Below are 11,908 nucleotides of genomic sequence, written 5' to 3' on the forward strand. Positions count from 1 at the left end.
TGAGGATCGGGCACTGGGGCACAGGTGAGTGAAGCCTGGAACGGGCATCCCTCACCCCGGCCTGGCCAGGAAAAGCCCCTGAGCTGTCAGCATCAGTCTCAGTGACTTAGGTCCTCACGGGGCAGCTGTTTTCCTGAAGCCTCCGGCCCTGCTCAGAGGTTAATGGGTCTTTGCCTCAGCCTCGGAAAAGGTCCACCCAGAGTGGGGAATGGAGGGGGGGACCTTGGGGAGCTCTATCAGGCCAGCCTGCCGCGCCCACGGCTAATCACTCTGCAGAGCCCAGCAGCACTGATTCGATTAATGGCCCAGCCAGCTGCCAGCCAAAGGAAGGCTGCCCAGGCCGGCACCACGAGACACAGATGCCTCTGACTGCATCCAGACACTGGCCTCCCCACCCTCCCCACTGCTGCCTCCCCATCTGTGGGGTCCCCTTTCTGAAGTCCACGGAACAGCCGTGATTGGGTGCTGGCGTCCTGTCCCACATCCCACGCGGCCTGAATGAGGCCCCCTTCAGGCCCAAAGGCCAGTCAGTCTGTCCCTTGTCACTGCAGCACTCCCAGAGCGTTCCTCCTCAGCCGGCAGCTTTTTTAGGCTGTGGTTTATATAATTTAATGCTAACCAGAGTTCTTTGAGAGAACTCTGAAACTGCAAACATTTCGTCAACACCTAATCAAAAAGCCAGTGTTGCCTCCCTAGAAGGGTGCCCACATGTGAATCAACCAGAGGCCTCTTTACTGGGAAGTGGTTTCTCCTTGGCTCAGCCCTGGTGCCCTGCTTGAGGTCCCTGCGCAGGGATGGGGAGGCAGTGGCAGGGGACTTGGGAGCCAAAGCAGAGCCAGGGGACATTGGCAGAACTCTTGTCTTCTGGGACCCTCAGTAGCCTGGCTGCCAGGATGCTTCTCTGCTGAAGCTGGGTTTCCCAAACTTTCACGTGCCCAAGAATCCCCCGGGATGTTGCTGAAATGCAGACGCTTATTTGGCAGGTCTGGGATGGGGTCCAAGGGCCCTACATTTCCGACCAGCCACTAGGCTATGACCGTGATGCTTGGGTCTTCAGGGACCCACACCACTCTCAGCCCCAAACACCCTGCCCACCCCGTGTAGGGCCCAGAGGAGACACCCAGCAGGGACTCACTGCAAAGGATATGAATGAACCAGAATCTTCACAGCAGCTCTCCGGACAGGGTGGAAGGGACTGAGGACATACAAGGCATTGGTGGCACTGAACCGGAAGATGGTCTTGCCTTTATTCAGCACGATGAAGGTCTGAAGGACAGAGAGCGGCTTTAAGTTGGGGTGGTGGCCCCTAAGCCCCTGTGCAAGGAGGATTCTGGGGGGCAGTGGTTGACTCAGAGTCCTAGAACCCTGCCTAAGGGGTGGAGTGGGAGGAATAGAGGGACAGAGAAAGGCAGAGGGCATGGAGAGGGCAGGTCAGTGGCCCCTTACAGTGTTGCCTGTGGCTGTAGTGGGATGTCAACTTTAAGGGAATGTCAGGTTGGGTGGGACTTAGTTCAGTTTCAAAATGACAGTCCTAAGAAGGGGCCTCTCATGATTCTAGCCGAGCTGTTTCCACAGCAGAGGCCAGGACCTGGCTGATGCCCCCTCCTTCCCCTGCTCCCTTCTGACCCCCTCCCCCTGCCCGCTGGTGGTGATGCACTAATGAGGGAGCTGGGTCAGTGGAGAAGACTAACGGGTGAGAAGTAGGGATGGGAAAACAGAGACCTCAGCCCAGAAGAGAGAAGCTTTCCCTGAGGCCCTGTCTCGGGGCCCAGGACAAGTGTCAGCCCTACCTCACCCCAGAGGAGATGACCTAGTATCTCCCCCGGGAGGATCTTGAGCAGCCCAAACTGGACCCTCTCCCCAAGCTTCCAGAAGATGCTGTCCACACAGTACAGCGGGGCATGGGGGTGGACGGTATGTGCGGGAGGCTGAGCCCCATGCAACCGCAGCTTCCCAGGCTAAGGCTGGAACAGTGGAGGGAGCACAGCTCTGGGGTTGTACTTCTCCAAAGGCTGAGCTGGTGAGACAAAGTTCTATTTAATCTGAGCTGGGGAGATAAGCTGACTGGGCATATCAGGACCAAAAGTTCTGCTGCACTGCCTGTGCCACCCCTTGGGACTTGGGGCAGTGTCGCCAGGGGTGAGCAAGGAGACAGAAGGTTAGAGGCCAGAGTCATACCTGGGCCATGGTTCAAGTATTCCTGATCACAGGGATAGAAAACAGTGTCCCTGACCCAGCCCAGCCTTGACTCCATCCTCAACTGGGTCCTCCCGCCATGCCTTCTGCCTGTCCTAGCCAACTCAAACGTAGCTGCCACTTGGATTTGCCACTGAAAGCAGGACCGGCCACTGGCTTTGGCCTTCACCTCGATCCTAATTGTTATTTCCAGCTGTGACCAACCATGACCTAGACCCCCCTGCCCTGACGGATCCCAGCTTCCAGACTAACTCTGACCCCACCCCCACTTGCATCACCTGAACCAGGGTTCAAGCTCTCTTCTACCTATGCATATAGACTGGGTGGGTTTTCCCTTTACCCACACACCTACACCCACTCCCATCACACAGGAGACAACCACACCTGTCCCCAGGCTCTTGGTCTCTGAAATGCACAGTCACACACACACTCAGGCACCTAGTGATACAGACCCACAGGACTCACACTTGCCTTGGGAGCACTGACCCTGTCTGCCCTCCAGCATTTCCCCAATAATGAGAGCAGCCACCTTCTTCCTCTGTACCTGGCCTTCTGGGGAAAGGCTGCCACCAAATGCAAACCCGCCTTCCTCCAGCAGCGAGGCCTGGAAGCGTGGGCAACCAGCTGGGGACCAGGCCTCTGTGGGAGCCTCATGTGCCTGTGGTCTGAGTGGTGAGGCAGGGGCAGAGCACCCAGATGGGGGAATCCACCTCCTGGGTGGAAATCCCTGCTGGGAGGGAGCCCGAGTCACCCTGCCTAGTGGACAAAAGCAACTTCATCTCCCTACACTCAGAAGGACAACAGCAGAACAAGCTCTCTCCCACCCTTCTGAGATTTCCCGTTGGCCTTCACCGCCCCACTGCCAGCCTGCAAGGCCCAGGAGCTGCTGCTGTGACCCCCGGCCTGAGCTACCCAGGCACCGCCAGGCCCAGTGAATCCTCCGGGCTACATGTGTCCCTAGTAGGAGCTGGGACCACATGTTGTGCTCTGGGGTCCAGCTCCAAATCATACACCCTGCAGGATGGCTGGAGTCTGCCCAAGGGGAAAGTCTAACTACAGATGACCCCCACAGCTGGCACTCCCCAAGGAGGCAAGATTTCAACTGTGGCTGCCCGCTCCTTCTCGTCTAACACCAAACATTACCAGGCTGCGTGATTCTGGCTTTTATTCGGGAATAAAATGAAAGTGATTGGAATATAGATCCCCAGTGACTCACCCCCCCAAAGCCCAGGGAGCCCGCCCCAAACGCAGCCCCATATGGAGGCGAGGCCCCTCCCTGTCTGCTGCGCTGAGAGGGGAGCTGCAGGAAGGCGTGGGCAGGGAGGTGGGCGGCAGTCACCTTTTGGGTGCTGTAGAAGGGGTCCAGGTCCTCCAGGGGCTCCCCGATGAGCTCTTGGGGTGGGTTGCCATAGAGATCTGGCAGCTTTTTGGAGGCCTGCAGGTCCAGCTGGGGCCGGGGAGGCTCCTCCTCGGGCAGCCCTTCTCGGCTCTCCTGTGAGGCGGCCGAGCCTCGGGCTTGCTTCTCCGCCATGCGTTTCTCGATGGCCGCCAGGGACTCCCTGGTGAACCTGCGGAAGCTGCTAGTGCCCCGAGGTAACAGGAAGTCTGCCATCTTCTCATCCTGCTTCTGGGGCCCAGGCAGTCCTTGCGTGGCCTGTGGGGAAGCCAAAGAACACGGGCTGTGCAGGTGGAGGGAAGGACGAGGTTCGCAGAGAGGGTCCCAGCCACTGTCCCCAACATCTCCAGAGGCACACCTTGCTGGTGCTGGCAAACCCAGTGTCCTCCAGGCTGTGGGCTCTGTGTGGGGACCCACAGGAGGGTCCCTTTCCCGTCCCAGTGAGCACATTTGATGGCAATTAGGCAAGAGTGGCTGTGTCATTGAAGTCCTTTGTTCTGCCCCACTCACCATAAAAGGGAACATTTGCACTTGTGGGTTCCTGAACCGAGCCGACTGATACACTTCCTACAAAGGTGCTGACTCTCTCTGGACTAGGAGGGACACTTGCTGGGGCAGGGCTGGGACCTGTCATCTTTTTGTCCCAGGGCCTTGGCAAGGCTGGTCCTGAACAAATGAATGATGGAAGGAATGATGAAGAATGTGTAGGTGAGGGAAAGGTATGGGAAGGTACCCAGTGCCGTCCCTCCTCTCAAGCTTGTCCCTTCTATAGGAAACCCTGGAGCCCTGTGGAAGGTGATCAGAGGCGTCCTGGGCCAATGCCCAGGCTTCTTTTCTGGGCAGAGGCAGCCCAGGCAGTGGGGCCAAAGTGTGGGAGGGGGGTACTCTATCTCCCCACAGCACCATGTGCCTGCAGGTGGAGGGCCATCTGTGTCTGCGGAATGAGACCCAGGCAAATGCCAGGGGGTTTGGAAACAGCAGGGGCACAGCTTCAGAGCTGTCATCCAGATGTCAGCACCGCGGTGTACACAACTGCAGTAATGTCCTGCTGGAGGGTTTCCCCTGCCCCAAATCCCCAGGGCGAGCATTCTTCCGAAGATGGGAAGCTCAAACAGAGCATCTCGGGCTCTTCACACCTCTCCACATGCTCCCTCCTCCCAAATCTGAACAAATGAGGGCTGCCCCAGGTGCTGGCAGAACCAGAAAACTGACCACCCTCCACAGGGGTGTCCGAGCAGCACACGTACGGGACTCACGCCAGACTGCGAGAATGTGGGCCCCCATGGCCTCAACCGATCTGGGACCTGGTGCGAACATGCTCTGCCTATGACATGGAGACCAAAGAATGTACTCCTGACTGTCCCAGCAAAACAGGATGTGGTAGGCACAGAAGCTTTGACCGGGATGCCACCGGGAAGGGGGAGGCAGTGTCGCTAATTACCACATCAAACCCAGGAATGGCCGGGCACCAGCTCAAGGGGGCAGGACAGACACCTGTTAGAGATCTCTGCCAGGACAGAATCCCTTTCCGTCAACCAAAGGCAGGCTTTGCCTTGATCTCACTCCCATGAAATACGTCACCAATGACCCCAGCGATCCGCCGCACCAACCCTTGCACATTGCCAGCAAAGGTCCCAGGCCCGGGCCCAGGATGGCTGGGAGGCAGGCACCTGGCCAGCTGACAGGTAAATGGTGAGCAAGCATAACACAGCCAGGCCTCCAAAGGGCACCTTTGGTCCCCAGGGAAGGGCAACGAGGCCGGTGTGAAGGGAGGTCAGAGGATAGGTCCTAGGACCTAGCACTTTAAGTACCACTCCATCCTTTGGGGTCTTGTTCCTCGGTTTCACTCAAGACAAGTTAAAGGAACACCTTTGATAATAATAGCAGGTGAGGGAGTAGTTTCCCCTGTTATAAAAGCTTGTCCCTGTTCAGCTTCCATCTTTGAGTGAACAAGAAAGGTGTCTGTGACACTCATCACCAAAGGTGAATGGCGATTTTTTTTTTTCCTAAGGATTTTTATTTATTCATTTAAGAGAGAGAGAAAGAGAGACAGAGAGAGCACAAGCAAGGGGAGTGGCAGAGGGAGAAGAAGACTCCCCACCGATCAGGAAGCCCTATGCCATGCGGGGCTCCATCCCAGGACCCTGAGATCATGACCTGAGCCAAAGGCAGATGCCTGACCCACGGAGCCACCTAAGCGCCCCGTGAATGGTGATTTTTTTCCCTTCGCTGGTAAAAATGTGGGTCATGTTACACTTTCCTTTTTGTACTTTTCTTTAGTGCTTGAATTACTTAGGATGATCTTGTATTATTTTTACAAAAACAATAGTCATTAGTCCTTATTGAAAAAAGAAAAAAAGAAAAAAAGCCAGCCAGGATGACAATGGCCCTTTCCAGGGCAATCCTCTCCACCAACAGCAATCACTATTTAAGTAAATCAGGAAGCCTCCTCTTTGGCTTGGAATTTTTTCCTAAAAATAGTGTTCTCTGTCTCACTGTATCCATCTGTGTCCACATGCCTGCCAGGGTTCTGGGGACACGTGTATGCCCATGGACTTGCAGAGGCTCACCGGTATATACTGGGGAGTGTGTGTGTGTGTGTATGCATGTGTGTGTGTGAGAGAGAGAGAGACAGAGGATGTGCATGCACATACAAGCTCACACCTGCGTAGCCGTCTGTTCTAGTAAAGGTGTTAAAAAATGTGTGTTGAAATCAATTGATTCACGTAGATTGGCGCACATATTCTAAGCGTGCAGGTGGATGAATTTCCTCAAACTAAACACAGCTGGAAAGAGCACCCAGGTCAAGGAAAAAATTGTCCCCTGTCCCTCACACTTGGATTCCCCTCCAGTCACCAGCTATCTCCCTGGCCAAGGGAGACCACTCTCCCGACTGCTAATGGCAGAGACAACTTTCCTTGTTTGTGGAGTTCAGGGGTTCCTAAAGCCCTCTTGGATGGGTGGGAAAGATTTCGGCGTAGGAGGAAATGCTCCTTGTTCTTACTAACTTTTAAATGCAACTGAGCACTTCCCTCAATCACGAATACAGGCAGCAAAGCGATTGTGTTAGCGGTGCTGGGACCCATAGAACCTGCTGACATTCTCCCGTTCTGTGACCGGTGCCCCCAGGATCTCATATATCATGAACGCTCATTGATAGTCCACAATTAAAAGGCTTATCAGACCCGCTGCCAGATCTTATTATTTCGCATGTTAATAAAGAAGCACTGACAATGGGGGCCTAGGTCTGAGGAAGGGTCTTGTTCCCCGTGGCCTCCAGTAGAGCACCTGAATCCTTGAGACTCTGTGGTTCCTGAAACCAGGTGAGGTTCCCTGCTGCCCAGCAGCCAGGCAGCCTCAGGTTCCAAAGTAAACCAGTCAAGAGTGTCCTTTGTCTCTGGGCCCGCAGGCGGTGCAGGGTGGGCGGGCAGGACGGATCCGTTTTCTCCCTTGTTCTCCCATGCCTGCACCTGGCTTTGGTCTTGCTCTTCCTTCAGCAGCTCAGGGCCCACGCCCTGCCTGCGGCCGAGACTGACTGAGCCCTGGCTGCAAGGTTTCTGGTGATGCCAGGGTTGGGGGGCTGGGGTGGGAAGGCCTGAGGACGCTCCAGGCTCACACCCAGCCATCTCCTGCAGGCCTAGGAGGTCAGGCCCCCAGCAATCCGGGGAAAGAACACATCTCATTCTTATACAGATCCAATGTGTGGAGAAGCCTGGCCTGATTTGATTCTGAGACCGTTCCTCTAGAAGCAGCACCCTCATGACTCTCTTCCCTCGTCCAGGCTAGCTTCTTTGTCCCCATTAGTCCTGTAGATGCTCCCTGGGCTGGAATGGCTTCTTCCAGCTGACCACCCTGCCCAACCTGGTTGCCCCTGTTCTGTCGGCCGGACTCAAGCTCCAGGGGACCCCAACCCAATCCTGTCCCAAGTTTATCAGTTTCTGGTTACCGGGGGCTTCTCTGTCAAAGTTCTGCTGGCTCCTGAGCCCAGGGAAACAATCTGTGAGGCTTCCTTTTCAATATGATCCTTTCTTGCGACACTGGCTACACACCCCCACCCCCATCAAACATTCCAGCCTCCAATCCGATGCTACTGCCCAGGGGCAGACCTTGTCCCCCCAGCTGGGACAATGCTGACCTCATAGCCACTGGCCTCCTCCCTCTTTCCCTCCACTCTGCAGTTCCACCACTCCCTGGCCCAGCCCTTCCCAAACACAGCCCCTGCCCTGTGCGATGGCAGGGCCATCTCAGGCTTTCCTCATGAACTCCTTCTCTAGGACACCTTCTATGGTTGCCCACCCACGCTGATCTCCCTCCTCTGGGCATCCAGCCCTTGCCTGCTTCCTGGCCACAAAGGCTCCCTGACAGTCAGTCCCTGGGTTTGTTTGGGACCAAAGGGTATCGCCTCTCAGGCAGTCTGATTTCACCAAATAGCCCCAAAACCTCTGAGTCGCTGGCCTGTACACATGGGTATTACAACAAGGTGGAGATGCCATGAGGGAGAGCAGTGACTGTCCGCACCAGACACCGGAGCCCTCTGGAGTTGTCTCCGTGTTGTCTCTTCAGCTGGCCTTCCTGAAGGAAGACTTTCCTGAATGTACGGGGCACACAGCTGGGGCTCAATCCGTGGCGGTCACCATGCCAGGTTGTGGAACACGAAAAGAGTGTAGCTGTGGGTATGGTCCAGGGCCAGGGAGTGACGCTCCGGACTTCTCTGGCTTCAGCACTAAGATTCCTGCATCCTGAGAGGCGATACCCTTTGGTCGGGAACAAACCAGAAAGGTTGGTCACCTGAGGGGTGAAGAGGGGCCTGACTCCAGCCTAGTCCCTCCTTGCAGAGCCTTCCTTCCCATTCCCCTCCTGGATCCCAAGGCAGGCATGCTCCGGAATCCTGAGTCACCTCTAGCATTTTGGTCGCCTTGGAATCACAGCCTCTGGAACACAGCATGCAAAGAATATTCTTTGCTATGTAAATTTATGCAAGGCACTCTGTGGAAGTGGTTCCCAGGCTTCCTAGAAAATCTCTGCTGGCTTCCTCGGCTCCTCCCTCCTTCCTCCTCCCTCCCGCTCTGGAGACTCAGCTCACCTGTGCCCTTGCCCCATGGCCCCGCCTTCCACGGCTCCTCAGTCCTTCAGCAAGAGGCTCAGGGAGAGCGCGTGGGTGCCCATGAGGCCAGGGCTCGCTCCCCACAGGTGGCAGTGAGGGCAGGAGGAGTGAATTCATTTCTTCCTTGAGGAGAATGAGTTAAAACTAATTAACACCTCAACTCATAGACTCATTTTATTAATCGAATGATTCAGTAATCAGCACCCGCTGTGTACACGGTCTTAAAAATGACTTCACAGAACACTTTTCTTCCCAAGGTAGTGGATCCTAAATCAACAGGTGATGATGGGGAGATGAAGACGAGCCATCAGCAAAGAGACTCTGTGGTGGCTTGTGAGGACATTTCCACTCAGCCTTGCCAAGATGGGCCATGAGGAAACGCTCTGGGCCAGAGAACCCAGACCTGCGCCCGGTTCTGCTTCCGCCTTTGGCCTCCCCATGTCCTTCTCTGCAGGATATTCTGTTTCTAAACGGGATAGGGACATGATTCAAATGCCTGTGTGGATCTGGTCCTGTCCACTTATTTTCACGTGTCCTTGGGCAAGTTAACTGATGTGTCTCTGCCTCAGTTTTCCCATCTGTAAAATGGGGGTCATAATCGTACCTGCTGCACAGGGCCATTCTGAGGCTTAGATTATTAATACTCGCACATGCTCGGCACACAGGAAGTATCTTATGAATGCCAGTTGCTCTTATCATTGTGGTTGCTGTGGTCACTACTTTTTTCCTACTAGATCCAACTCAGAGGATCCCTCTTTGAAAGACCTGTCTTGCTGCCTCCTCTGCCCCCCACTCCCAGTCCTCCCTGCCTGGCTGGCTTTCCCTTCTCTGTATTCTCAGCACACTTGCATTCTCATACCCACTTCATCACAGGATGCAGTTAATTGACTTCCTTCCACATCTACCTCTCCCTTCGGCTGTGTCCTGAGCTTCCGAACCACAGGCTGGCCCAGTAGAGGTGCCTCTAAAGGCCTGGTGAATGAATGAGTGAATGAATGAACGAATGAGTGCCAGATTAACCTTCCTATTGCCCAGCCTGTGAACTTGGAGAAGAACGACACAAAGCTCCCTTTTTCTGGGCCTTGTTTTTCTCAGCCACAAGCTGGGTGGGCCAATCCAGCAGGATTGTAGGCTCATGATGTGTCTGGGACTGCCGGAAGTGCTGCTGTGATCACCTTATTTCATTCTTGCAACAATTCTAGGGAGAGGGGAGGTTAGTATCTTTTTTATACCAAGGGAAATCTGATGCTTCGAGGTTAAGTAAGCAGGCCCCAGTCTGTCTGGTGAAAGCCAGGTCTCACCAAGGCACTCACATTCCCTCCTACTTCTGCTGGCACAGAGGGCTGGGAGGAAGGGGTAAGGTCAATCTGCGACAAGGGCGGGGTATGTCTGTGACCCCCCTACAAAATGAGAAGTCCAGCCAAGGCTGGTCCTTCCTCCCTCTCAGCAGCCTGGCTGGCCGGCCTGCCTGTGCCCACGCATGGGCAGCTGCTCCCAGGGAGACCTGGCCGATTTCTGCCAATGGCCAGGGACTCAGCAGTTTACCTGTTGGAAACGATTCCCCAGCAGTTTTTATCTCCAGCTCTGGCCCTGTTGAACGGCCCTGTCCAACAGGGTAGCCACCCAGCCCACGTGGCTACTGACCACTTGGAATGTGGCTATCCCAGTGGCCATCCAGAGTGGTACAGTCCCCACAAATTTCATTATTAACTTTTAAACACTGATTACAATTTATGCTGGTTAACACTTTGGATGTACGGGGTTAAATGAAATGTTACAATTAATCTCACTTGTTTTTTTGACTTCTTAAAATGTGGCTACCAGAAAATTTCAAGTTACATATGTGACTCTCATGGGTAGTTCACGTTCCCTCTCTACCGGATGGCATTCCCTCCCTGCTGTTGGGCCCTAAACCCTTACAGAATTCCACTGCCTTTGGGCTGGGCCTCAGGCTAGCCCCGGGGTGGGGGAGGGGAGAGAAGCAGAGGGGGAGGACGGGGCGGGGATGGGTTGAAAGAGAGTTGTCTTCAGCAGCCCAGAAAGTGGCCACCCCGGTTTGGGGCAGTGGCTTGTGGGTGGTTGTGCTGACTGGAGCCACAGGTGGGGATGGGGGTAGGGGAGAGGGGGAAGTGGGAGGGGTCAACTGCATCCCTCCAGCCCAGGCAATTATCTGCACAGTCCTGGCTCTCCCAGGGTAACGGCTTGGACAAAGGCTCAGTGGGGGTGCCAGCTGGTGCTCGTGGCCTGTGCATTCAGGTCCTTGCTCCCAGATCAAAGGCACATTGGCACGTCCTTGTGCAGGGCCTCAGCGAACCGGCTCCCTGCAGGCTCCGCTCCTCTGAGGCTGCATAGACTTTAACTCTGTCTAGCCCAGAGCCCGCGCTTTGGGGGAGGATGATCCCCAGGGGGCTTTCCTTCTCCAGTCCCGATCCCAGCCCCCAGCAATCTGGGGAAGTCCTGCAGAATCCCCACCCCCATCCCTTCTGGAGGCGAACACGCCCACCCCAGAAGCCGGGGATGCCCTCATTTACATACATTTGCATCTCATTTATTCCAACACTCGGGCTGAAGCCGAGGCTAATTCAGCTGACAAGAAAACCCCACCCGTTTGCTCTGCTAAGTGATTCCCCAGGCAGAATAAAAAGGAGTCCCTGGGAACAGACCCCTCCTTCTGGAGTGGGAGCTGAGGGGAGAGCTGGAATGGGGTGGGGGCACCTTTGGCTTGAGCCCTGGATTCAGCCAAAGTCCCTGTTTTTTCAAACTCCACCTTCCCCAAAGTAGGGATAGGGCCCTTTGGGAGCCTGGAAAGGGCTTACTCGGCTCAAGTTCCCTGGTATTGCTGGTGCCAGGTCAGGGGAACCACATACACGGCCCAGGTCATTCAGGGTCCCCTGCACAGGGCGCCTGGCATCCGCTTCCTTCCAGGCCTGAGTCTGTCTTGTAAGCCCAATTATTTCTCCATGCACAGGGGTCTGGAACATTATGTCAGGCACTGAGATGTTACTCACGGCCCAGGGCTGCCTAGGGGTCCTGGGGCTCCAGGGTGGGGGCTTAGAGGATCCACTATGTGACCACAAAACTCAGAAGTCAGACAGCTGGCTCGGTCAACCAGGGCACTGCTGGCCCAGACCGTGTACCGTCTATACCCACACACCACACACAGTTGGGCCAGAAAGGTGGCCCAGGAAGCACCCGACCAGCACATAGGTGCC

General features: G+C 55.4%; 1 protein-coding gene across 9 annotated transcripts in view; it reads right to left on the minus strand.

Annotated features, from left to right (window-relative positions):
• LOC111159034 (sodium voltage-gated channel alpha subunit 5) overlaps positions 1-3,813 on the minus strand; it is a 77,580-nt gene extending 73,767 nt beyond the window's left edge. For 8 of the 9 annotated variants that reach the window (XM_022521397.1, XM_022521398.1, XM_022521392.1 and 5 more), the window contains exons 1-2: positions 3,536-3,808; positions 1,148-1,266 (exon numbers count right to left, since the gene is read on the minus strand). In XM_022521397.1, the coding sequence (XP_022377105.1) occupies positions 1,148-1,266; positions 3,536-3,808 (392 nt within the window). Of the gene's footprint in view, positions 1-1,147; positions 1,267-3,535 lie in introns of all 9 variants that reach the window. The other variant, XM_022521391.1, reaches the window with a different exon arrangement.
• Positions 3,814-11,908: the final 8,095 nt, after the last annotated feature.

Source organism: Enhydra lutris, unplaced genomic scaffold, assembly GCF_002288905.1.
Source record: "Enhydra lutris kenyoni isolate GAN:26980312 unplaced genomic scaffold, ASM228890v2 scaffoldscaffold66, whole genome shotgun sequence".
Taxonomy (NCBI): domain Eukaryota; kingdom Metazoa; phylum Chordata; class Mammalia; order Carnivora; family Mustelidae; genus Enhydra; species Enhydra lutris.